The sequence below is a fragment of the Oncorhynchus kisutch genome, linkage group LG9 (genome assembly GCF_002021735.2).
Source record: "Oncorhynchus kisutch isolate 150728-3 linkage group LG9, Okis_V2, whole genome shotgun sequence".
Lineage (NCBI taxonomy): Eukaryota > Metazoa > Chordata > Actinopteri > Salmoniformes > Salmonidae > Oncorhynchus > Oncorhynchus kisutch.
This window is the reverse complement of record NC_034182.2, coordinates 288,332-316,124: the sequence shown is the minus strand read 5'-3', so window position 1 is coordinate 316,124 and position 27,793 is coordinate 288,332. Positions and strand designations below refer to the sequence as shown.

General features: G+C 48.0%; 1 protein-coding gene across 3 annotated transcripts in view; it reads right to left on the bottom strand.

The window, feature by feature from the left end:
• pcloa (piccolo presynaptic cytomatrix protein a) overlaps window positions 1-27,793 on the bottom strand; it is a 66,866-nt gene that overhangs the window by 27,598 nt on the left and 11,475 nt on the right. For 2 of the 3 annotated variants that reach the window (XM_031831410.1, XM_031831411.1), the window contains exons 3-6: window positions 11,590-14,970; window positions 7,177-11,332; window positions 5,214-6,778; window positions 225-2,349 (exon numbers count right to left, since the gene is read on the bottom strand). In XM_031831410.1, coding sequence (XP_031687270.1) covers window positions 225-2,349; window positions 5,214-6,778; window positions 7,177-11,332; window positions 11,590-14,970 — 11,227 coding nt within the window. The remainder of the gene's footprint in view (window positions 1-224; window positions 2,350-5,213; window positions 6,779-7,176; window positions 11,333-11,589; window positions 14,971-27,793) is intronic. The other variant, XM_031831412.1, reaches the window with a different exon arrangement.

The window sequence follows — 27,793 nt, the reverse complement described above, 5'->3', positions numbered from 1 at the left end:
CACAATCACAAATCAAAGGAAGAGGGAATGAATACATTCAGAAAAGACAATAGATGAAGAAACCAGTAAAGACACAGATAAGACATAAAGAAAGTCAAAGGTCATGGGTGGTGCAGGTGGGTGGTTCATTGGGTGGCATATTGGATAGTATATTGGGTGCATACAAGCAGAGTCAGTTTGAAATTGAAAGGAAACAGTTCTGAATTGATGCCATTGGTGTTTACCTTCGCCGTCCGACATGGTGCCCTGGAGGTCGTCCATCAAGACATAGCCCCGACCCCTCGTTGGCTCTTCCCTCAGGTGCTGCTGCTGCTGAGAGTCCTGCAGGGAGAGGCACGAACCAAACTGGTCCCGTGAGTCGGCCGAGATGGGCGGCAGGGGCCCCGCCGACGCCCGCGCCATGCCCATAGGCTGGCCCACAGGACTCAACGGGCTCTCCTCCTCAGAGTTCTGCGCCAAGATGGGGATGCGCCCCCGGCCGCCCTGCACGATGGGCAGGCTGGTGGGCTTGGCACGCCCTGATGGCATCTGGTAGCTGTCTGAGGCCGCCTCGCCGTCCCCCTTGAGCCTCAAGGAGGAACTGGATGGGTCCCGTTTGAGTGAGAGATCCAGGCCATAGACGGAGTTGGGCCTAGAAGAGGGCCGTGACCGGCTGCCACTGGGGTAGGAAGCCGAGTCCAAGGCCAGGCTCTGGCCGAAGTTGAGCGAGCCAGCCAGGTTGGCACCCAACGTGGAGCCCAGGTACTTCTGCTGCTCTGCAATGTTCTTGCGTAGTCCAAAGGTGATCTCGTCCTGAAGGAGCCGGCTGGATCTGGGAGAGGCGCTAACATTACTGGACCCTAAATAGCTGGTATAGTCTGTCTCCAGACTCCTGCCGTCTTGCATCGAGGAGTACTTGGAGACTTTGGGGTCGGTCAGCGGGGCTTTGTGCTTCTGGTACAGCATGGATGCCGGGAGCTGCTTGGCTGCCTGCTTCTCTAGGGTCAGCCGGCTGATGCTGTATTTCTCCGTCTTGGGGTAGTGTCTTTGGGAGTAACTCTGGGAGGAGGAGACACCCGAGCTGGGGGTGCCGTAGTAGTTGTGGGAGAGACCCGTCAGCGGGTCCAGGCTCTCTGTTCCCCCTGTGCTCCTCCGGAACTCCTGCTTCAGCTGCTGCTTGAGGAGCTTCAGCTCGTAGGGGTCGTCCATGGAGTCCTCATCGTCTGGGGTCTTTCCATACCCGGAGTGGAGCCTGGAGCTGGAGCCCAGGTAGTCGGTGGATGTCAAGTCGGCTGCACTTCTTCGCAACAGCCTTTCTGCCTTAGCCAGCTCCTTCTCGGCCTGAGCGTAGCTGGATGAAGCCAGACTCGTGGAGCTCTTGGCCAGCTCTGCCGCATCTTCTAGGAGGACGTAGCTTCGTGGAGTGTGGTGGTGGTGCTCCACGTCTCCATAGAAGGAGTCGGCCGACACGTTGGACATGGGGCTGCCAGCCATACTGCCCCCCACCTCCAGGGCCCGGAGGTCCAAGTGGTTACCGTACTTGTCGTACCTGACCCCTCCCATGTAGGCAGAGGACACGGGGTCGGGCTGTCGGCTGATGATTTCGTACTTTGACGACGCGTCCAACTCTTGGATCAGGGCCGCCTGCCTGGCTGCCTTCTGCTGGAGAAGGAGCATCTGGTGGTAGCTCTGCTGCTGGGAGCTAGACAGGGATGGGACTGAGGAATAGATGGACTGAGACTGGTAGGACTGGGGAGACTGGTAGAGTGACTGCTGCTGGTACAGCGTCTGGCTCAGTGGGTACTGGTACTGGGAGTACGTGCCGTACTGGGCCTCGTGTGTGGTCTGTGGTGGCACAAAATCATCCAGCTCTGACTGGGGTGCCGTCCTGGGGCGCTCCAGCCCGTGACTTCCCATCTCATCATCTTCTCCACTGCCACGGCCGCTCCGTGTCTCCCGGATGTTGCTGACCTCGCTGTCTGACATGTAGTCACGATCCTCGGCCACGCTCTGCAGGTAGGCCCGCTCCCTCTTCTCCCTCTCCTTGAGGAGGGCGTCTTTCCTGCGGTTGATGCCCATCTCCAGGTAGCGTAGCTTGGCGTCGATCTCCTTCTCTTCTTCGTCCAGCTCCGCCTGCTTGTGGCGGAGCTTGGACGACTCACGCTCCACCATGTCCAGCTCTCGGTCGATATCCTGCAGGATCTTGGCTCTCGCCATGTTGGTGTTGCGGCACATGCGACGGCGGGCCGAGCCAGTGCTGTAGGCCGTCTGGCCGGTGGCTGTTGCCTCCTCCTCCGAGGGCGGGTTGGGCAGGGTCCTCTTCACCTTCTTGCCGGTGCCAGTTGGGGTGCTGCCCGACGAGCTTTTGCCCTGGCGGAGAAAACCAAAACAAACAAATAGTTAAAAAATGTTGAATAAATTGCTTCTTTAATTATTTATACTCAAATGTCACATTGTGATTTCACACTGAATGGGTACAGCATCTGAATGATGACTTTCTCCAAACCTTTACTACATGGACTAAATTAACCGGAAAGAAGTGTTAAATCTTTCATGATTTTAATTATCTGATTAAATTAATGGATGACTAAAATAGAAGAGTATCTCTATCCCGGTGTCTCTGTGTCCTGATTACAATCAGACACGGACAAGAATCTGGTGTGCTCAGAGTGAGGGAAAGCTTATTGAGAAACACAGCATATTGACTGCTGGTGAGTTTCACAGGAAGATACTGTATGTGCTCCTGGCCATAAATGTTACTCACTACCTTAAGAGCAACCTCAAAATATGTAATTTATTCACATTACACGCCTATGGATCTGTGGCATATCATTACTTTCCTACAAGCTCAGCTGTTTGTCCATCCCCTTGTATGTACAGTATGAGGAGCTCAGTGGTGTATCACTCAGGCAGAAAGCTGATTTATATACCCCGGGAGAGGGCCAGAGGTAAAATGAGAGGCTTGATTAAGTATGTATAATGTTTGGCTGGTATACCATACAGTGCCTTCAGAAAGTATTCAGACCTTTTAACTTTTTCCACATTTTGTTATGTTACAGCCTTATTCTGAACTGGATTAAATAAATACAAATCCTCAGCAATCTACACAATATAGATATAAAACATATATACAGTACCAGGCAAACGTTTGGACACACCTACTCATTCAAGGGTTTTTCTTTATTTATACTATTTTTTACATTGTAGAATAATAGTGGAGACATCAAAACTATGAAATAACACATATGGACTCATGTAGTAAACCAAAAAGTGTTAAACAAATTTAAATTCTAAACAAATCTAAACAAATCCGGCCAAACTGAGTAATCAGGGGAGAAGGGAGGTGACCAAGAACCCGATGGTCACTCTGACAGAGCTCTAGAGTCCCTCAGTGGAGATTGGAGAACCTTCCAGAAGGTCAACCATCTCTGCAGCACTCCACCAATCAGGCCTTTATGGTAGAGTGGTCAGACGGAAGCAACCCCTCAGTAAAAGGCACATGGCAGTTTGCCAAAAGACACCTAAAGACTCTCAGATCGTGAGAAAAAATATTTTCTGGTCTGATAAAACCAAGATTGAATGCCAAGGGTCACGTCTAGAGGAATCCTGGCACCATCCCTTCGGTGAAACATGGTGGTGGTAGCATCATGTTGTGGGGATGTTTTTCAGCGGCAGGGACTGGGAGACTAGTCAAGATCGAGGCGAAGATGAACAGAGAAAAGTACAGAGAGATCCTTGATGAAAGCCTGCTCCAGAGCACTCAGGACCTCAGACTGGGGCATAGGTTCACCTTCCAACAGGACATCGCCCCTAAGCACACAGCCAATACAACGCAGGAGTGGCTTTGGGACAAGTCTCTGAATGCCCTTGAGTGGCCCAGCCAGAGCCCAGACCTGAACCCGATTGAACATCTCTGGAGAGACCTGAAAATAGCTGTGCAGCGACGCTCCCCATCCAACCTGACAGAGTTTGAGAGGATCTGCAGAGAAGAATGGGATTAACTACCCAAATACAGGTGTGTCAAGCTTGTAGCGTCATACCCAAGAGGACTTGAGGCTGTAATAGATGCCAAAGGGGCTTCAACAAAGTACTGAGTAAATGGTCTGAATACTTACGTAAATGTGATATTTCCGTTTTTTATTATAATACATTTTTATTATAAAAAACTGTTGTTGCTTTGTCGTTATGGGTTATTGTGTGTGGATTGATGGGGGATATATATTTTTTTATCCATTTTAGAATAAGGCTGTTACGTAACAACATTTGGAAAAAGTCACGGGGTCTGAATACTTTCCAAAGGCACTGTCTCTGGATACCACCCAACTCTAGTATTTATAACCTACTGTACGTATATATCTTAACTTAATCATCTTTCAGTACATTTTGACTATGTCTGCAACCGGTCCCATGGAAACAAGTTGAAAAATGATATGAACACACTTCATGGTGTTTATGAAATTCAAATGTTCTGTTGTAATACAACTAGTAGATACTAAACGAATAGCTGTAACCTTTGGACCAAGTCATTTGCAGTACCTCAGATATATCCTGATCTAGTTAGTCTGGTTGGAAAGAAAGAATGTGGGTTATCTACCAAGGATGCTACCAGTCCCAAATCACATTGAAGAGGCACTGTGCAATGACTCAATGTATGAAATACGAAAAATGGAAACTCTTGTAGAAAATTGCCTCCAGTCTTGCGGGCTTTGCCTTCAAACTAAAATGCCACTATAAATATATCAGCTTGAGTGCAGCAATGCCTTTGAAAGGGCATTCTATGAGAGGCTCATATGAATTTAGACAGCAAACTCGCCAAATGAATAGCAAGCTGGGGGCTACATTAGATGTGTATGAGAGAAACGGACCTGCAATAAGACATCATTTTCAGGGCAATAGTGGAGTGGTGTTATGACAAGAAGTGCAACCTGGAAATACATCCAAATCTGGTTTCAAAACAGAATATTATCCTGGATTATGCTCTACTTTGTTTGTCCAATGTCACAGTATATCATACTTCGAAAAACTCTAACTCTAGTTGTCTTAATATAAAATTACAAAATAAACCCAATTATCTATAAATAATAATATGCAAGAGTTAGCGCCCTTTTGTACCGTTTCTCCCTGGGGTGAGAAAACTGACCTTTATACAAAGCCTGTGTGCCTAAGGGAGAGACTCTATGCCCATTTGAATAGAACACATCACAATTGCAAACAATGATTAAATCAGAACTCACGGAGGAACCGTCGCCATACTGGAAACTGGATGATGCCCCCTCCTCTCCAGTTGGACTCATGGGCTTGGGGTCGGACATGGATCTCTGCATGGCCTTAGGTCCCTTGGGGCTGCCGGTTGGAGAGACTTTGGTCGGATCAGTACTCCCTCTTATTCTCTGTGGGCTTGTATCACCCAGTGATTTCTCATAGGACACAAACTCAAGGGATTTGCTCGGGGATATGCAGGGTGATATGGGGGAGTAGAGAACATTGGGGGATTTGGGCGGGGCCTGAAGTGAGGAGGGGTCAGCTCTGAGGTGGCCAGACTGTTCTATCTCCAAGGGCGTGGGCCGTCTCTTGTCTTCCCAATGTGGACTTTCCGAGTTGGAGAGCTCTATCCTGGTGTCCATTCTTACATTCCCTGTAGAGTCCGTCTGTATGGAGATCTCAGAGTGAGCCTGAATGGATATATCGGAAGTCTGTCCGCCTCTGTCCCCCCTTGACGTGCGGGGCCTGCTACGTCTGGCCCGAGCAGGCTCCCACTCCTCCTGGTCCTCATCGTCCGTCTGCACGCAGCTGTCTACGCTCTTCTTGGCCGTGCTTCTCTTCTTCCTCCCTGCCGTGTAGGCTTTATCGACAACACTGTCCTCGTCGTCCGTCTGACACCCACTATCCATGATTTTCCGGGCCAGCTCGGTGCCGTCCGGCCCCAGGACGACTGCCTCCTGCTGGCCATGCCCCAGCAACACCTCCCCCGGGTACATCTTCCGGAACTTCTGCTCCTCCAGCTGTGCTCGGAGCTGCTCCTGGAGCCTCTGGATCTGCTCTAGCTGCTGCTGCTGCTGGGCATAGGTTTCCTTTTGCATCATGAGGTGGGCCTGGCGCTCATCCTCCTGCTGGCACAGGATGGCCTGCTTCATGGACTGCAGCTCCTCCAGCTCCTTCTGCACCAGCATCTGTTCCTGCTCACGGAAGCGCTGGATCTCCTGACGCTCCCACTCCAGTTCTTCAGCCAACCGCTGCTGTTTGAACTTCTCCATCTCCAGAATCTCACGCTGCATCTGGTACTGGCCCTCCCCTGGCACACAGGGCGAGGACAGCGCCTCCAGCGAGGCGGCAATAGCATCTAGGGACGCGTCCGTGTACGAGTCCAGCCTTTCCAGGGCCAGGGTGACTGTTTTGGTGCTGAGGGCCACGGAGGTGGATATGCCATCTTTAGCAAGCTCCAGGTTGAGGGGGACATCCCCTTGATCGTCTGCAGAGGTGGTGGAGATGAAGCTGTGGGACCGAGTCATGGGCTGGTTCTGGAGAGTGGACAGGGATGGCATGGTGTCGCTGGTGTGCATGCCCGCCGACAGGGAGTTGTAAGTGGTGCTGAATATGGACCCAGGTTGTGTGGTGATGGCGTAGGTGGATGGGATTGGTACTGAGACTGAAGAGTACACCACCCCATTGGAGGATCTCAGGACACTGCTCGTGCCAAAGTGTGTCCCAACAGCTCCTTTGACTCTAGCTTGGGAATATGGGGGGATTATCATTCCTGAATATAACCCTGAGCCTTTGGTGGAGAAGTCCAAAGCTACACCTGTTGGGGAAAATAAATCTATTGAGTCCACAAAAACAGGTAGCCTTAGTGGTGAAACATCAGACAGAAAGCCATGCTCCATCGAAAGCAATGCTCCATCGAAAGCCATGCTCCATCCAAATAAATAAAAAAGCAACAACAAAAATGGAAAAACCTCCAGTCTTGCTAGATCATGGATGATGTGGAGCCAAATCAAACAGCAAGCACATGCATCGGTGTACCCAAAAAAAAAGATCATAAAGGTAGAACGAAAAAATAAGGTAAAACAAAAAGTCCATGCAAACAAGAAGTGAACGAAACAACAAAATGCACTAAAATGCCACAGGATCAGCCATGAATAAGCAGAGGCATCTCAAAGTGACATTTCAGCGAGAGGTCGGCGATGTCACTGCACAAACCTGCATCAGATGTCTTGGAGGATGTCAGGTCTACTGCACCATCTGTGGTGCCATGGAAATTGTAACTGTTCTTGCTCTTATAGAGGAAAAGCCCGGCCTCAGCCAGATTGGTGTCGGACATGGAGGGTTTGATGCCACCGAAGCCCCTCATGTTGTACGGTGAGCGGTCATATTGGTAGTGGTCGTCTCGGTAACCGAAGCGGTCTTCGGGCAATGGAGTAGTGGGCTGCTGGGTGGTGCAGCTACCTGTAAATGGCAGCTTGTAGACAACATCACAGCAGACAGCTCTTCTCCCAGCCGTCAGGTCCACGGGTTTCCCATCCTCCTCTGTGATCACAGCCGTGACCACTTCCGCGGAGGAAGCGTCGACCGAAACCACGGTGTTGAAGGGTTTGGCTGTGCTAAGGTCCACTGCACCTGCTACTGTCGGCATCCCGCTGCTCAGACCATTAGCCACACACCCTTGGGCAGGGGTAGGGGCGATAGTGACAGGTGGCTGGAATGACCCTAAGCCTGTGCCAGGTCCTAGAGAAAGGTTAATCGGGATCTCAGCATTGTTGCTGGTTGTGGGCTGTGCATCTATGGGCCGATAGATAATCTGACAAACAGGCTCGAAGGCTTTGTTTGTGGTTGTAAGCTGAAGGGGCAGAGAAGGGACTTGGGATATGTTGGTATTTTCGTAACTTTGTATGGTGGCAGCACATGTAACTATGGTGATGCTGTCAGTCACTATGGAAACACTGGTCGACTCAGTGCTGAGATTTACCACTGGGGACTGCACTGCGCTTGTCTGACGACCGCTGATGTCTGTGGCCAGGGACTGGCGTCTAACATCTGAAGAAGACAGATCCACCACTTTCATGGCCGATTCTGAATTCACCTTCATGGTACGAAGGTCTACTACCTCCCCTGGCTGGTAGCCCTGTGCACTCTGTGTCTGTTGTGGTTTAGGTTTCTCCAGTGAGATTGGAACACCGTTCGCTCTTGGGGCCGGAGGTGGGGGCGGTGACCTTTCGTGTCGGACAGACACCATGGTTCTTTGAACTTCTGTCGTCACAAACTGAGTGACCTGCCCTAACCTGACCTCTGGGGGTGGAGCGGATGCTGAAATAGCCTCAATGACATGACAGGAGCTTGACACAACTTTCTCTGGCCCACATATCTCTTGACTTTCCATGGACTCAGTGATGCGAGTGAATGCCAGGGGCATCCTATTTGTGTGTGGTGGAAGTGGCTGTGGTTGTTTCTGGGGTTGAGGTTGAGGTGGAGGTTGGGCATGTCTTGAAGGAGATGCTGGACCAGGACTGGATGGGGCCTGGGTGGTGATCCCTTCCACTGGAGAGTTGGGCTGGGATGGCAGAGTTATAACCACATAAGTTTCGTGTCGATTGCCGTATCGCGGAGAAGTGGGGGATGGGTGACCCGAGGAGTGACCCGAGGAATGACCTGAGAAGTGACCTGGCCTGCTTTCAGCTGAGGGGCTCAGATTCAGGGCTATATCAGCATGGCCTGTGTGGAGGGCAGTGGGTCTTGGATATTGGATGTGGGCAGGAGAGCCAGGCTGAGAGACAGGTTTTGGAGCAAGGGGTGGTTTGACGTTTTCCCCTGGCCTGTGGCTGTACCCCATTCCAGCAGGGATTGCTGGCTTTGGAGGAACCGGTGGGGGGATATGAGGCTGTCTTACCGGAGACCCTTGGGCTGTTGTCATGGCAACATGTTCTGACCTGATTATAGCCTGAGATGGAAGCGGAACAGGGGGTTTCCTGGGGTAAACCGATGGCTTTGGCATCGTGGGAGGGGGCAGTGGAGGGGGTTCAGGAATGTCTGCTTTTTCCTGAGACAGAGCCCTGTGCAGGATGGCTGGTTTGGGGGGCACTGGTGGGGTGGTCGACACTACACTGGGGACAGTGGGGGTGTACTGAGGGACGGTGGGTAAGGGCGATACACTGGCAACAGCAGGGGCTGAGGACTTTATACTAGACAAGTCCATGACATCCTGTTGGGTTATGTCCAGAGGCTTGTCAGCCTGGGAAGATTCAAATTGGGTCTGTGGTTGGTCTGAAGTTGTTGATGGGGGGACCTTGCAAGCAACTGATTTGGACTCAGTTTCTGCAGCAGCTGTTAAGGGTGCCTGATCAGCTTTAGGAATGTCTGATGAAGTCTTTGGCTTATCTTGACTTTTGGTCTCAGTGGCCTCTTCATCAGCGTCCTCCTCCCCTGAGGAGCACTGTGTAACCCTCAGGTCTGGTATGGGACGCAGAGCCCTTCTGGATTCAGTACCTTCGATCTCACCACCAGGGGCCGCCCCAGATATATCAGGACCCTGCTGTGTCGGGCTAGTCCCAGGAGTCAGAACTTTCTTCATGAGTTCCTCATACGTAGCCTCAGCATCGAGCAGTGGTTTCCCATCCTTGCCTATAGTAACTGTAACACTTGTGGATCTGGTTGGCTCAGTGGGTTGCAATACAATCTCTGGTGTGGGTCTATCTGACACGGACTGTGCTTTTTTCAGTTCCTGCTCCAGCTGCATGAATTCTTTCTTCTTCTCCATCATGTCTTCGTAAACCTCATCTGGAGATCTCAGTATTTTGGGCTGAGCTGGCACTGAGATTTTCTCAGGCTCCTGCTGCTGGACTTTCTTTCCATTTCCATCAACAAGAGACTCATAGGCATAATCTTCTATCAGCATCCCACCATAGAGGGACTCTTTCCCCGGAGGGATGTCCACCTTTTCCTTTGTGGGTGTTTTAGCCTTTAGCATGATATCTTCGTAGGCTTCGTCTGCAGTTTTCAGGGCTCGTTTTTCAGGGCTTTTATTAGCACCTTGATCAGCTGTTGGAGAGTAGAGAGAAACAGATGTAGGAAGTTGATATACTTTCTGTACTGCTGCAATCTTTGCAGCATTGATCCCAACTCCCTCTGGTTCTGACTCGATGCTGGGAGAGAAATCGGATAAGGATGATCGCCTGAACTCCTCCATCTCTGCCTCTTGCCTCAGCTCTTCTGTTGGGGAGGCATCTTCAATGGGAGAGAGGTTGCTGGGCGGCGTTTTGGGACGCTCCCGCCTCCTCTGAGCTCGGATCTCCTCTTTGTCCTTCTTTGACTTCTTCCCAGAGCCTTTCTGCTTCTCCTGTTCTCTTAACAGCTCCTCCTCCTCTCGTAACTCCTCTTCCTCAGAAGAGTCTTCGATGGTGGGTAGACCTTGGCCTTGTTGTCTATGCTTCGCTTTCCTGTGCTGTTTCCCCTCGCCACTGTGCATGCGGCTGGGACTACTGCTGTCACTGTCCTCATCCAAAGAGGATAGGGATGTAGGCGATGTCCCAGGGGTGAAGCTGGATGCGTGCAGGCTGGAGGACCCATCGCCCCTGGAGCGATCATCAGGGGAGTTGGTGAGGCTTTCCATCTCAAGCTCTCCATCATCTGACGTACCCGGTATGCACACAGGGGTGGTAGTCGTGTTGAGCTCGATGGTTCTGAATTGGCGTACTGTCACAACTCTATCGGCCGAAGGCTGTTCCCCTTCCTGAGAGTCTGAGACTTTGGGTTCCGATCCCTCTTTCCATGCCTTGCCAGGTTTATCCAGTGAGATTTGCCGCTCATCTTCGTCCTCAGGGCTGATGGTGTTCTTCTTGAGGAGCCGCCTGCCTTTTGCCATTGCGCTTCTCTCCTTCCCCTCCCCTTTCTCCTGCTCCATTCGTTTCCTCTCATGATCTCGGATCTTTCGCCGGATTAGGTTTTCTTCGTCTGACGGCGAAGCATCCTCGTTCTCACTCATCTCCATGATCTGTTTACGAATGAAGTCTTCGTCATCCCCTGACACGGGACTATCTTTCCCTAAGCTCTCACTGCTGTCCTCCAACGAGTCACCCCTGATGTCTGTCGGCACCAGCAGCTTTTTCTTTGCTGAGGCGTCCTTCTTCTCTGAGAGTTCTGGGTCATCCTCTGTGCTGGGAGATTCAGGTGAGAGGGGTAGCACCTCAAGTTTGCGTCTGGTCTTGAGTGAGTCGGTCAGTTTGTCTGAATTATCCTTTGGTTGTGTAGCCTGGGCCTCTAGTATGGGAAGGACAGTGCTCTCCAGCTTGGCAAGGTCTGAGGGGCTGGTGGGACTGCTATCCTTGGCGATGGTGTTTTTTTCTCCAGGGTCTTTCAGCGTTGCCTGTAAATTAAATAATAAAACACAATTAATGTATAATAAATATGTAGATGATAATCATCCATAATTGATCATAAACATAACATATTATTTGGAACATTTAAAATTGATATATGAAGATGTATAAAGGGAAGAGAGCTTTTTTTGTCTGTAGATTATTTTGCATAACTAAAAGGTCCGTACAAACATTTGTGAAAATATCCCTTCTGACTTGAATCATCTAATTCTCAGCCACTACTGTTGCTACATACTACAGTCACCTCTCCAACTGCATCCAGTTCAGCCTCTATTATCTTCTCTTCATTCAGGGGTTTGTCTTCGTCCTGTTCACCAACTACAGAGACTAGGGTGTCAGGTTCTACTACAGGGGCTGGGGCAATAGACTCATTTTCAGACACAGTTTCAGATATTTTAGTCTGCTCTGGTATTGTTTTGTCTTCTACCCTGCCCTGTCTGTCACTCACAGCTTTCACCTCTGATACTGAAAAAATGTCTTGCTTTTCACTAACTACAGGTGGTGACACAACCACTTTCTCTTTCTCTGGCTGAATGCTCTCAGACACAGAGTCTGTCTTTGGAGTTTGCTTGGATTCATCTTTGGATAATTCTTTCTCTTGCACTGCTTTCTCATGACACACAGTAGGAGTTGGCACCCTACTCTCAGCTATAGACACATCTTGTTTATTTTCAGCTATGCTTGCAGCTTCTTTTCCTTCCTGTGTGGGTTTCTCCTCAGAAACGTTCTCAGGGGCTTGTGGCTCACTAGCAGCAGATGATAGTGACGCTGCCTCTGTAGCTTGTTCTAAGTGCTCTGCTCTGACCTTTTCTTCCTCTTTAGCTTCAGAAGCTGGAGGAATAGACTCATCCTGGGTTTTTTCAGCCTTATTATCTGCTGTTGGCTCTGGTTCAACCTTTGTATACACAGATGTCAGATTTTCGTCTTTATGACCTACACGTTCTGCTCCAGCCTCCGTTTCAGTTTCATTTGTGTTTTTTTCTACTACTGGTGCTGGAGCTTCTACAGCCCCCTGAGGTGGGATCTGATCAACTTTAGCTGATTGTGGTTCAGGTTCTGGGAGCTGTTCAGGGACTTTTTTCTCAAAAGCGGTGGGTGAAACTGACTCCTCGGCTTTGACTTCTGGGCTGGGTTCAACCACTGTTTCTGACTCTGTCCTTTCGTAATCACTCTCAGGGCTAACGTTTTCTGGTTCAGCAGCAGGAGGTGCAGGAGAAGCCTCTGGTACTTTCTTTACTACTGCCTCCTTCTCTACAGGCTTCTCCTCAACTTGGGCTGGCGGAATTGGCTCTGCCTCCTTCTCTACAGGCTTCTCCTCAACTTGGGCTGGCGGAATTGGCTCTGCCTCCTTCTCTACAGGCTTCTCCTCAACTTGGCCTGGCGGAATTGGCTCTGCCTCCTTCTCTACAGGCTTCTCCTCAACTTGGACTGGCTGAATTGGCTCTGCCTCCTTCTCTACAGGCTTCTCCACAACTTGGGCTGGCGGAATTGGCTCTGCCTCCTTCTCTACAGGCTTCTCCTCAACTTGGACTGGCTGAATTGGCTCTGCCTCCTTCTCTACAGGCTTCTCCTCAACTTGGGCTGGCGGAATTGGCTCTGCCTCCTTCTCTACAGGCTTCTCCTCAACTTGGACTGGCTGAATTGGCTCTGCCTCCTTCTCTACAGGCTTCTCCTCAACTTGGGCTGGAGGAATTGGCTCTGCCTCCTTCTCTACAGGCTTCTCCTCAACTTGGACTGGCTGAATTGGCTCTGCCTCCTTCTCTACAGGCTTCTCCTCAACTTGGGCTGGCTGAATTGGCTCTGCCTCCGTCTCTACAGGCTTCTCCTCAACTTGGGCTGGCTGAATTGGCTCTGCCTCCTTCTCTACAGGCTTCTCCTCAACTTGGGCTGGCTGAATTGGCTCTGCCTCCTTCTCTACAGGCTTCTCCTCAACTTGGGCTGGGGGTATTGGCTCTGCCTCCTCCTCTACAGGCTTCTCCTCAACTTGGGCTGGTGGAATTGGCTCTGCCTCTTCTACAGGCTTCTCCTCAACTTGGGCTGGCGGTATTGGCTCTGCCTGCTTCTCTACAGGCTTCTCCTCAACTTGGGCTGGCTGAATTGACTCTTCCTCCTTCTCTACAGGTTTATCCTCTACGTGGGCTGGCGGTATTGGCTCTTCCTCCTTCTCTACAGGCTTCTTCTCAACTTTAGCAGTAACTAGAGGAGGAGATGGGGCTACAGACTCAACTGCCTCAGTTTGTGGAATGGTCTCTACCTCTTTAGGTTGTTCATTCTCAGCAACTACAGGGGGAGTTTCTTCTACTGCAGGGGGTACCTCCTCTTTTTGTGAAGGCACAGCCTCTAGCTCTGCTGGTTTGGGAGATGCACAATCCTCTACCGGCTCATTAGGGGCTTCGGGAGCTGAGGCCGAATTCTCTACAACCTTAACTGGTGGAGCCGGAGCCACCTCTGGCATCTTAGTCTCCACATCTGAAGTCTCTGCTATTGGACCTGCATGTACTGAAGACACCTCAGTTGGAGGCTGTTCAACAGTAGTTGCTTGAGGCTCTGGCTCTTTAGGTTTCTCCTCCTGCTCGGTGACTGCAGGAGGTGTAGGAGCTGTATCCTCAGCTTTAGGTGGTTGGCTAGGTTTTTCCTCAATCACCACTGCTGTCCCTTCTTCCTCAGTGACTACAGGAGCTGGCGGTACAGGCTCTGGTGATTGGTCAGGTTGGACAGTAGTTTCCTGTGTGACCGTTGCAGGTGTTGGAATCACCTCTGGCTCTACCGGCTTAGCTTCCTCTTCAATAACCTTCTCTAGGATGGCCTCCTCTTTCTCACTACCTGCAGAGGGAGCCGGTGAGATCTCCTCTGGTGTAGATTCACTCTGCACATTATCTGGGCTTGGAGTTGGCTCGGGTGCTGCCTCAACAGGCTTTTCTGACTCATTCTCTACAGGGGGAGCAATGACAGGCTCCTCTACAACTGCAGGCTGGAAATCTGATTCTGCCTGAGTAGTGTCGGGTGGTGACTGTTCTTCTGTAACTTTCTCTGGCATACTCTCTGGATGATCCACTGCCGGGGCCTCAACAGCACTCTCCGCTACACTCTCTGGCACAGGCTCATCCAACATAGTCTCAGATATAGCTTCTATTGCTTCAGCCTGCTCTGGGTCTTTCTCCACCGCTGAGGCTTCGACAGCACTCTCCACTACACTCTCTGTCACAGGCTCATCCAGTATAGTCTCAGATATAGCTTCCATCGTGTCAGCCTGCTCTGGTTCTTTCTCCTCTAGGACACTATCAGAAGGGGGGGTGGCATGCTCAGGTGGGATGGGTGTGGTGTCTGTGTTTGCAGACGCAGCGTCTGGTGTTTGGGGCGGGGTGCGTTCTGCTACTACCTTGGACATGGGAAGCGGCTGGGTGTCTTCCTTTGCTGCTGCTGCCTCTACCTGAGAGACTGAGGGGCTTCCCGTTAATGGAGAGGCAGCAGCAACTGGGGAGTCAGGGAATTTGGCAGGGGAGGCAGGAGGGGTAGGGGTAGGTGTGGGTAGTTGCTTCTTCACAGGAGATGGTGGAGGGGGCATATCGCCCAGCTGGCCAGAGAGAGCTCTTTGGGTCTGGCAGTTGAGACATAACCATTCTTTCTGTAAGACAGAAAAACAAAGAAAATGATAGTTAGTGTGGACCTTGTAAAAATGCTCACTCACTCTAATACATAGTTGTTGTAGTGGATGAATAAAATGTTGACTTTAATCAGTAATGATGTTTTATGATCATTATTAGAAAACCGGACCCACGGTTTCGTAAAACTTGGGCTATGCGCAGACACAGGGCCATTGTAGCCTATTCTATTTCAGGCAAGCTTTTTACTTTTATATAACTTAACAGATAGTTGTTTCATAATGCATGGTAATGGCACAGAGGTTTACCAAGGCATGTCAGAATGACATGGTAATGGCACAGAGGTTTACCAAGGCATGTCAGAATGACATGGTAATGGCACAGAGGTTTACCAAGGCATGTCAGAATGACTGGGGCAGCGGGTGCAGACATTCCACAGCAGAGCCAGGGTGGAGGCTGTGTGTGTTTGTGTGTGTCTAGCTGACCCATCTACACAAAACAATTTTATACAGTGCATCCATCAGGATGAACACATATTAGGCCCTATGACTTAATGACACAAGACCATAACCCCAGACCACTGCGCCCCTTAGTCCCATGTCCTAAATTCAGCATGATGTACAGTATATTAAGGATGAGCAACTGTTGGCCCGCGACCCCACTTTTGAAGGCCCTCACATCATTTTCCACAAAAATATTAGTATTATTTTTTACATTTTACTTTAATTTAACTAGGCAAGTTAGTTAAGAACAAATTCTTATTTACAATGACGGCCTACCGGGGAACAGTGGTTTTAACTGCCTTGTTCAGGGGCAGAACGACAGATTTTTACCTTGTCTCCTCGGGATTCGATCCAGCAACCTTTTGGTTACTTCCCAACGCTTTAATCACTAGGCTACCTGCCGCCCCATAGTACAACAAACTTTTGGAACTAATAGTAGAATACACAATATGCCGTTTCGAAATGTGGTTGTGCATCAGCAGTTTTTCTGTTGTGTCAGTCACTGATAGTTAATTCATTAGCCCACGTAATCAAAACATTTGAAGATTGCTAAGTTATTTTAGCAGCCAGCTATTTAAACTTGTTATTGTGGTCGAATGATCGGCTGGGGGGCCCCCATTGATTTTGTTTGTCAGTCTCACTCAGATATCATATTAAAACAGCACATTTTCCTTTCTGCCCCATTGCAAAATTTGTATAATTGCAGGAAATTAGTTATAAAATTGCTAAATGTTCTCCCCGCCACATGGCAAAATGTGTAGAATTGCAGCAAACTTGCTTTAAAACTGCAACATTTTCTCTACACCCCATGGCAAAATGTGTAGAATTGCACATTTACTCTAAAATGTAAAAAATGTCTCTCTGCTGCGTTCAGATTTTTTTGTAGCCCCCAGCCCATCAAAGTTGCCCATCCCTGATCTATGTTTTACATTCCAACCACATGCGAGGCTATAGCTCACACCACAGGTCAGTGGAACACTAATGCTTCGGACAAGGACCCTACAGTGGGATGAACTGAAACGTCTTAATTCAGACCAATTCAATCTTTCAGTAAACCCAGCTCAAAGGCAGGCAATTAAAAGTGTGCATTCAGTAAACGGTTTATCCTGTGTTGTGCGATGACTTCGGCATTGTTTTTTTCTTCCCATCCCCCGCTTGGGACCGAACCGGCTCTCTATCTCTGAAAATAACCATAGTGCATCAGCAAGAAAGACAACAAACCGCCACGAACACAGCTGTTCAAATCCTTCGTCTCGGAGGGCCTCTAATTCTGTCCTGTCATGGTTATCTGACTCAAGTTGACAATCACAGCACTAAAGAAGAAGTCATTACAGAAGAGCTCCACTGAGAACTGTGGTTTAAGTGTTGTACCCGTTAAGACGGTTTAATATTCAATATCTCGACAAGAAAGGAGAGAAAGAAACGATGGTAAACATTTGATTCCTAGGGACTTTGGGTCTTACACTGTAGCACACCAGAGCTAATGTAAGTAGGACTAATGATGGAGAGATGTTGTACTGTATGTGTAGATGTACTGTAAGAGTATTGGTAAAATAACACACACATTCACACATACACATACATATTCTCTCTTTCTCTCTCGGGGTGTAGTCAGCATGGGTCTGGCCACGCCTCCAGTCTCCATTTCAAGTAAACACCCTTTTTCCTGCACACCCGTTTTGTGTGCCTCCACAGGCCAGTAACGTGGGTGTGTGCCCTCCTGTGCCTGGCTTAAATGCAGGACTTATGCTAAATCCATACCAGATGGTGTGAGGCCTGCTAAGCAGTGGTGGAAAAAGTACCCAATTGTCATACTTGAGTAAAAGTAAAGATACCTTAATGATTACCTCATCACGTTCTCCATGTTAAATGGTTGGCATGAAGTTTAGAATGACATTTTGTTATCATACGATTGAAATGGAGAGTGTGTGTAAAAAGGAGCAAGGGAGAAGAGGAGAGAGAGAGAGAGAGAGAGAGAGAGAGAGAGAGAGAGAGAGAGAGAGAGAGAGAGAGAGAGAGAGAAGGAAGGAAGGCTGGAAGGCTGGAAGGAAGGAAGGAAGGAAGGAAGGAAGGAAGGAAGGAAGGAAGGAAGGAAGGAAGGAAGGAAGGAAGGAAGGAAGGAAGGAAGGAAGGAAGGAAGGAAGGAAGGAAGGAAATAGAGTGGAGCAAGAGAGGAAAGAAACAGAGAGCCGTAGGATTTCACCTTTATTATATATGATTTCATGAATAATATCATAATCCAGCCCCATGTAGAGGTCCCTCTCCCTACAGTCCAGGATGCCGTGCCACCACCACAGGTCATTGGCTTTTGCAGCTTGACTGGTCCATCCATTTACACCCCAGAGAGCAGCTCGAGAGGCAGAGAGATGGTTCCAGATTGCTACTGATAGGGAGTAATGAGAGCCCGGACAGAGCCAGCCAGTCAGCCACAAGATCTGTCGCTTCGGCTTCAAACCACTTTTATCCTTGTCATCACTGACGCTATCAGAGATCTGCAGCCTACGGTCCCTGGACATCACCCTTCCACCAGATCACCACCATAAAAAGCATCCTGTCTCTCCATCTCTGTATTTGTCAAATACACACGTGCACACACTCTCTGTCTCTCTGTCTCTCTCTCTCTCTCACACACACACACACACACACACACACACACACACACACACAAACACAGTGATACAGACACAGTGATCCACACACAATCACAGACTTCCACACACAGACAGTTAGCCACACACAAACATGTATACGCACATGAGTGTAACACTACAACCTTGTCATATTGAAATTATTTAACCCCTTTAAGCCATTACATTGACCTCTTGATTAAAGATAGGATGCTAATGGATGTTTGTGTTTTCCTAACTAGCCAATTACAAAGCATTCCTGGTAAAAGAGCTCAGCAGCTTCAATTCCTTGAAGTGTCATTAAGTGCCCAGTCTTGTCCAGTCTTGTCCAGCGCCTCATTAAGATAAGAGAAATGATGAGTCATTTCACAGAGTGTGTGTGTGTGTGCCATCAGTTGGTCATCATAGTAGTAATGGGGGATGTATAATCATCAGCATCCTCACATTTGTATGGCCGTGTGGCTGTATGGCTGTGTGGCTGTATGGCTGTGTGGCTGTATGGCTGCATGGCCATATGGCTGTATAGCCGTGTGGCTTAGTGGCTGTATGGCTATGTGGCTGTATGGCCATGTGGCTGTATGGCTATATGGCTGTGTGGCTATATGGCTGTGTGGCTATGTGGCTATGTGGTTATATGGCTATGTGGCTATGTGGCTATGTGGTTATATGGCTATGTGGCTGTGTGGCTATGTGGTTATATGGCTACGTGGCTGTGTGGCTATGTGGTTATATGGCTATGTGGCTGTGTGGCTATGTGGTTATATGGCTACGTGGCTGTGTGGCTATGTGGTTATATGGCTATGTGGCTGTGTGGCTATGTGGTTATATGGCTACGTGGCTGTGTGGCTATGTGGCTATGTGGCTGTGTGGCTGTGTGACTGTGTAACTATATGGCTGTATTGCTGTATGGCTTTATGACTTTATGGCATTATGTGGGATCCACCCTCTCATCCCTGTGGGTTGTGAATCAGCCATGCTGCTGTTTGCTAAGCACACATATACATATACATACACACACACACATTATTACATATACACACACACACACACACACACACACACACACACACACACACACACACACACACACACACACACACACACACACACACACACACACATAATAATACATGAGTCTATCCTCCATGTTGGGTCATTGGTTCCTCCTCTCAGGGGAGGGAAGCAACGTGAAGGTCGGAGTGATATCCTTTTATTACAGAGGAGAATCCTGCCAGGGTTTTACCTCCTAAATGGTCAAGTCTGACATGAGAATTACAATGGGTGGAGAAGGGAGGGGATATTTGAGGTGACTTCACCTGGTGCAGACAGGAAATAAGCTCGTCAGTATTAGTGTTTCTTCTATCATTTTAATAGGGTAGGCTTCTGATATGAAATCATTTCCCCCAGAAATATGGATATAAATGTAGTGATTTAACCTGCTTTTAAATGGGCCAAATCTGGTCTCTGGTGATGGGAGTATCACACTTTAACCAACTAGGCCATCAAAATCATTTGGTTCAACTGTGCACCATGTTGTCATAGAAACAATACTTTGCCATTTCTCTGGTTAGGTTGTTTTCATAGAAGGTTGAATCCTTAGCAACCTCCCCAGTGTTGAGAATACGTTGCTTGGTGTACTGTACAGTAGACCCGCATCGCTACAGTTCTGTAGCAGGTGTCAAAGCTGTGTGGGCTAGAAAGTCTTAGTTAGTGTGAAGGTCAAGTAAGGAGTTGAGCTGTTCATTAGAATGTTCTCTTATCTGCTATTGACAGCAGGCAACATTTTCATGTCATCCAACACACAATGTCCAATGAAATATTCACAACATGGATTCAACTATCCAGCATTACATTCCAAACCTTTCTACTAACCATACAGACACTTCCCAAATACAATTACACAACAAATACTCTCTGACACCAACAAATGTGTACCTCAGTATTGTCTTTTCCTCGTGTTTGACAGCAGTAAAGAGGTGCTGTGGTGTCCAGGGTGGTTTGGGTTTGTTTCCCAGGAGGTTGGGGTGTCTGTTAAGGGATACTGACAGGGGAGGTGAGAGACAGCACTATATTTACTCTGAGCTAGGTGAGAGAGAACTTAGTAAAGGAGGAGAAAGGAAGACCCAGCAAAACTAGGTAGGTGGGTGTGTCCGTCTGTCTGTCTGAAGTGTTCTTCCGTTTTGCCATCTGTCTACTGAACTTTGAACCCAGTGTTATTTTGTGTGTATCGGCTTTTTGCTTCATCTTATCTTACGTAGTACATTAGGTTGGTTCACCAGCTGCAGTTAAAATGGGCTTATCAGCTGGTGTGTGTGTGTGTGTCTGTGTGCTATCGGGTTTCCCCTAGTGGGTATGTCTATACAGATGGACAGGTGTGAGATGCCAGCTTGCCTGTGATACTGGAGGCAATGAGAGAGGGATGGAGATGGGGGATCTACTCTCCCCCTTTCAGTTTTAAAGGAGGGATAATTAAGACCCACAACAGCCTGCGGTAATGAGCGGCATTAGGAGTTCAGCTGCTGTTTTTGCTTCTCTGTTTGGGGTGAGAGAGAAAGAGACTGTATCACTTTGTAACTGACAGACCTGGGATCAAAGAGACCAGGCACCTGTACAGCTGATGAAACTGTGGGTTTGTACAGCAAAACAATCTCTGCACAAACAGTCAGAAACCGTGTCAGGGAAGTTCCTCTGCGTCCTCTTCGTCATAACCAGGGTCTTGACCTGACTGCAGTTCAGCGTCGTAACCGACTTCAGTGGGGAAATGCTCACCTTCGATGGACACTGTCACGCTGCAGAAGTGTGCTCTTCACAGATGAATCCCGGTTTTAACTATATTGGGCAGATGGCAGACAGCGTATATGGCATTGTGTGGGTGAGCGGTTTGCTGATGTCAACGTTGTGAACAGAGTGCCCCATAGTGGTGGTGGTGTTATGGTATAGGCAGGCAAAAGCTATGGACAACGACCAATTGCATTTTATCGATGGCAATTTGAATGTACAGATATACCGTGATGAGATCCTGAGGCCCATTGTCGTGCCATTCATCCGCCGCCATCACCTCATGTTTCAGCATGATGATGCACAGCCCCATATCGCAAGGATCTGTACAGTTCTTCCATGGCCTTCAAACTCACCATACATGTCTCCCATTGAGCATGTTTAGGATGCTCTGGATCGACGTGTCCGACAGTGTGTTCCAGTTCCCGCCAATATCCAGCAACTTCACACAGCAACTTGAAGAGTGGGAAAACATTCCATAGGCCACAATCAACAACCTGATCAACTCTATGTGAAAGAGATGTCTCTTTCTGCATAAGGCTAATTGTGGTCAGACCAGACACCCCTACTTTCTTTTAAGGTATCTGTGACCAACAGATGCATATCTGTATTCCCAGTCATGTGAAATCCATAGATTAGGGCCTAATGAATGTATTCCCAGTCATGTGGAATCCATAGATTAGGGCCTAATGAATTTATTTCAATTGACTGATTTCCTTATATGAACTGTAACTCAGTTAGATCTTTGAAATTGTTGCATGTTGTGTTCATATTTGTGTTCAACGTAGTTTAGCTGGGCTTGATTGATTTTGCCTGTTGGTCTGGAACCAATAGAAAAGTCCCAGGAGTCAATGCTGACAAAACTAGCCCCCTCTCCACTAGCGCTAATGTTAACAATACTAGTCTCCTCTCCCCTAACCCTGATGCTAACAAAAGTAGTTTTATACTCAATAGCTTGTTAGCATTATATTAAAGCAGCATGTAGCTGGCACACGTACATCCTCTGTGACATGACATCCAACCCCTCCTACTGCTTTCCTCAGTCATCCTGTTCCTCCTCTCCCAACCACCTCCTCTCCTTTTTTCACACTCATCCTTCTCTACCTCCGCTAATCACGTCTCTCTTCTCTTAAACATCTCCCTCAGTTTCCATCACACTCACCCTTCTCTACCTCCGCTAATCACGTCTCTCTTCTCTTAAACATCTCCCTCAGTTTCCATCACACTCACCCTTCTCTACCTCTGCTAATCACGTCTTTCTTCTCTTAAACATCTCCCTCAGTTTCCATCACAATCATTTTCTTCTTTCCCCTCCCCCTGCCTCCTCTACCCTTTCTCCCATTCCCTTTCAACTAAAGGCTACAACTAATGCTACAATTCAAGATATTGATCAGCATGTCAAGTTCCTAAACACCTGTGAAAGACTAGACCAGTCAGAAGATGTAGAATCGCTGATACCCAAATGCGTCACAGGTCCAGGTTAAACCTACTCCTAGACTTAAAAGCATTTTCAAAAGTGACTCTCCTTTGGAAGTGTTTTTGAGTCCAGGAGGTTTAACCTGAGCATGGGAAATAAAGGTCTGCGTCTTTCACAAGCGTGTGTGTGTGTGTGTGTGTGTGTGTGTGTGTGTGTGTGTGTGTGTGTGTGTGTGTGTGTGTGTGTGTGTGTGTGTGTGTGTGTGTGTGTCCCTTAGTGTTGCACGGTATACCGATAGTAGAACATGAAAAACGATTCTGTAATAGAACTTTTGTTACTTTTGTCAAGTCTGTCTATCAGCCCAGCTGATGCCTCCTTATAGCTCTAGAGCACGGTGCCTGTCAAGTCTGTCTATCAGCTGATGCCTCCTTATAGTTCTAGAGCATCGTGCCTGTCAAGTCTGTCTATCAGCAGATGTCTCCTTATAGCTCTAGAGCACGGTGCCTGTCAAGTCTGTCTATCAGCTGATGCCTCCTTATAGTTCTAGAGCACCGTGCCTGTCAAGTCTGTCTATCAGCAGATGTCTCCTTATAGCTCTAGAGCACGGTGCCCGCTCCACTTCCTCATTGCTAGCTCTAGAGCACGGTGCCCGCTCCACTTCCTCATTGCTAGCTCTAGAGCACGGTGCCCGCTCCACTTCCTCATTGCTAGCTCTAGAGCACGGTACCCGCTCCACTTCCTCATTGCTAGCTCTAGAGCACGGTGCCCACTCCACTTCCTCCTTGCTAGCTCTAGAGCACGGTGCCTGCTCCACTTCCTCATTGCTAGCTCTAGAGCACGGTGCCTGCTCCACTTCCTCATTGCTAGCTCTAGAGCACGGTGCCCGCTCCACTTCCTCATTGCTAGCTCTAGAGCACGGTGCCTGTCAAGTCTGTCTATCAGCTGATGCCTCCTTATAGTTCTAGAGCACCGTGCCTGTCAAGTCTGTCTATCAGCAGATGTCTCCTTATAGCTCTAGAGCACGGTGCCCGCTCCACTTCCTCATTGCTAGCTCTAGAGCACGGTGCCCGCTCCACTTCCTCATTGCTAGCTCTAGAGCACGGTGCCCGCTCCACTTCCTCATTGCTAGCTCTAGAGCACGGTGCCCGCTCCACTTCCTCATTGCTAGCTCTAGCCTGTTCTAAGTAACCGCTGAACTAACTGGGCTGCATATGCTTATGCTGTATAAAAGTTAACACACTTTAATAATGCAACACAGTAGAAATGTTGAAACTTCTAATTACTGTTCCCAAAACAATGTCCATTACAGGCTAGAACACTACAGTGCAAGAAGATACCGGTCGTTTCCAGCGTTGTAGGCTAACTTTCCTTGCTAACTTACAGCTGAAGCCAACACCAATCACAGCCCTAGTATTTCAAAATATTGCTGATTACAAAGCTAATTGTCACCAAAAACGTAATTCATTCACTCGTTTACCCCGGCTAACATCTGCCCCAGTCAAGATCATCTTTGCTTCAGGCAAGAAAACTGACTGTGTGTGAATGACATCATGGGTCTTAAAGAGACAGCGCGCACTTTTATAAAATAAGATATTGCTTCTTCTATGCAAATGTTGTTGATCAGTACAGTAAAATAAGTCACAATTGGAAGGTAAACATATTGTTTTTCATTTATAGCCCCATGAAATCAACTAAAACAAGCTCAATAACTCAATGCATGAACACACTTCTATTGAATATACATTCACCTGTATTGTGAACAGGCCTAGGCTACATCTTGATTTACCCAGATGATCAATAGAGATTTACCATTTAAATAAATTATTACCATTATGCTGTTATGTAGATTGGTTAAAAAAAACGTGGTGAGTCATTAATGCATACATTTGAAAATCAAACATTTCAAATGATATTGAACACACAAGATCTGTCTGGATCAAGGGCCATTCATTTAGCTAATACGTTTTTTGTTTTGTTTTTTGCATTGGTATCGTTTTGGTCTCACTTTGGTATGAAGTATCATGATGGTATTGAGTATTGTGATACTAAACCTGGCATTGAAGTAAAAATTCTACGTGCATATGTGCCTACGTGCGTGTGTATGACATATATCTGGCAGTGTGTCTGTGTATCGATGCATCTGACATAAGCCAAAGCTGACCTGACGCAAATACAACAGCTTGCACTATCGGAACCAGGGTCTCAGTGTGTGTCTCTGTGCATCTCCCCCTCTCTATAGGACTTAACACTGGCACCTCATCGATTTCCTGGCGCCAGTATCTTTTGGCCGCAGTCGCTCACTTGGCTTGGCTAAAATATGTCTCCTAAACCTCCAATCCCTCGTAAATGTGCTGTAGATAATGAAGAATCATGACCCAGTAATAGGTCTGTATAACAGGGGGAGCTGTACCGACTAGGGCCCTGGAGGTTTGCTAACCCCATATGTCACACAGAGTAAAACACCAAACAGATAGCACAAACACTTTACTACCTGTGATGTTCAGGCAGCTTCCATTTGAAGCTGGACATTTTACACTACATAGTATTGGTCTGTGGGAAAGGCAATATTAAACACATAAATGTACACAAACACAACTACATTCACCAGGCCTCCCATAGTCACACATACTTTATTGGGTGTATATGCTAAACGTTTCTCTCTTCCTAAGACTCACACACCTCCATGGTCAAGAGAGAGAGAGAGAGAGAGAGAGAGAGAGAGAGAGAGAGATGATTTCCCATGGCGCCCTGTAGTTGCTTGTATCCTCAGTAGCTCTTTTGTAGCTCAGGCTATTTTTGCCCATTTCTGTCCTCGGGGCAAGTGATGGGAGTGAGAGTGACGGTAGTGTATACAGAGACAGACAGAGACACACACACAGAGGGACGCGCAAAGACACACACACACACACACACAGAGGGACGCTCAAAGACACACACACACAGAGGGATGCTCAAAGACACACAAAGGGACGCTCAAAGACACACACACACATACATGGAACTCAGTTCTACTGTATACAGCAGACTTGGCTGGAATGGTGGATTAATGAGGCTGAGAGAGAGAGAGAGAGAGAGAGAGAGAGAGAGAGAGAGAGAGAGAGAGAGAGAGAGATGCTTCTGTTAACACTGCACAAGGCTGTGTGTGTGTGTATCTCTATGTGTGTGTCTGTGTACAGTATTGATGCGTTCCATTTGTCTGTGTGTGTTTCTGTGTGTGTATCTCTGAATGTGTGCATTTCTTTGTCTCTGTGTGCGTCAATCTGTGTGCATCTCTGTATGTATGTACAGTTGCAGTTGGAAGTTTACATACACTTTAGCCAACTACATTTAAACTACATTTTTCACAATTCCTGACATTTAATCCTATCAAAAAGTCCCTGTCTTTGATCAGTTAGGATCACCACCTTACTTTTAGAATGTGAAATGTCAGAATAATAGTTGAGAGAATTATTTATTTCATCTTTTATTTCTTTCATCACATTCCCAGTGGGTCAGAAATTTACATACACTCAATTAGTATTTGGTAGCATTGCCTTTAAATTGTTTAACTTGGGTCATAATTTTAGGGTTTGCGGGTTTGTGATGGCCACTCAAATTCCGTGACTTTGTTGTCCTTAAGCCATTTTGCCACAAGTTTGGAAGTATGCTTGGGGTCATTGTCCATTTGAAAGACCCATTTGCGACCAAGCTTTAGCTTCCTGACTGATGTCTTGAGATGATGCTTCAATATATCCACATAATTTTCCTTCCTCATGAGGCCATCTATTTTGTGAAGTGCACCAGTCCCTCCAGCAGCAAAGCACCCCCACAAAATAATGCTGCCACCCCCGTGCATCACGTTTGGGATGGTGTTCTTCGGCTTGCAAGTCTCCCCCTTTTCCCTCCAAATATAACGATGGTCATTATGGCTAAACAGTTCTATTTTTATTTCATCAAACCAGAAGACATTTGAACAAAAAGTACGGAAAAAAAGTATGATCTTCGTCCCCATGTGCAGTTGCAAACCGTAGTCTGGCTTTTTAAAGGCAGTTTTGGAGCAGTGGCTTCTTCCCTGCTGAGCGGCCTTTCAGGTTGTATCGATATAGGACTCGTTTTACTGTGGATATAGATACTTTTGTACCTGTTTCCTCCAGCATCCTCACAAGGTCCTTTGCTGTTGTTGTGGGATTGATTGGCACTTTTCGCACCAAAGTACGTTCATCTCTAGGAGACAGAACACGTCTCCTTCCTGAGCGGTATGATGGCTGCGTGGTCCCATGGCGGTTATACTTGCGTACTATTGTTTGTACAGATGAACGTGGTACCTTCAGGTGTTTAGAAATTGCTCCCAAGGATGAACCAGACTTGTGGAGGTCTACAATTTTTTTTCTGAGGTCTTGGCTGATTTCTTTTGATTTTCCCATGATGTCAAACAAAGAGGCACTGACTTTGAAGGTAGGCCTTGAAATACATCCACAGGTACACCTCCAATTGACTCAAATGATGTCAATTAGCCGATCAGAATTTTCCAAGCTGTTTAAAGGCACAGTCAACTTAATGTATGTATGTATGTATGTATGTATGTATGTATGTATGTATGTATGTGTATTTGTGTGAGCCAATAGAAGACATTCCTGTTCATATGCTAGCAGTGTGGGCTGAAGCAGGCTCACAGTGTGGGAGGCAGTGTGGGCTGAAGCAGGCTCATAGTGTGGGAGGCAGTGTGGGCTGAAGCAGGCTCACAGTGTGGGAGGCAGTGTGGGCTGAAGCAGGCTCACAGTGTGGGAGGCAGTGTGGGCTGAAGCAGGCTCACAGTGTAGGAGGCAGTGTGGGCTGAAGCAGGCTCATAGTGTGGGAGGCAGTGTGGGCTGAAGCAGGCTCACAGTGTGGGAGGCAGTGTGGGCTGAAGCAGGCTCACAGTGTGGGAGGCAGTGTGGGCTGAAGCAGGCTCACAGTGTGGGAGGAAGTGTGGGCTGAAGCAGGCTCACAGTGTGGGAGGCAGTGTGGGCTGAAGCAGGTGTGGGAGGCAGTGTGGGCTGAAGCAGGCTCACAGTGTGGGAGGAAGTGTGGGCACCAACCTGAAATTAATAAGGAGACTACAGGAAACACCACACAAAGCCAAGAAATAGAGGTGTGTGTGTGTGTTTGTCCAGCCAAAATAACACAGACAGTGAGCAGATCATTCAGGGCAGAGGAAACAGGTGGGGCTGTGTGTGTGTGTGTGTGTGTGTGTGAGTGAGTGAGTGAGTGAGTGAGAGAGAGAGAGAGAGAGAGAGAGAGAGAGAGAGAGAGAGAGAGAGAGAGAGAGAGAGAGAGAGAGAGAGAGAGACAGAGAGAGAGAGAGAGAGAGAGAGAGAGAGAGAGACAGAGACAGAGACAGAGACAGAGACAGAGACAGAGACAGAGACAGAGACAGGGAGAGAGAGAGAGAGAGAGACAGAGAGAGTATATAGGCCCGGGACGATACCAGTATTGCGATACCTGTTATTATCATGGCAAGGAAACAAAACAAAGCGGATTTAACTTCTTTATGTTAACAAGC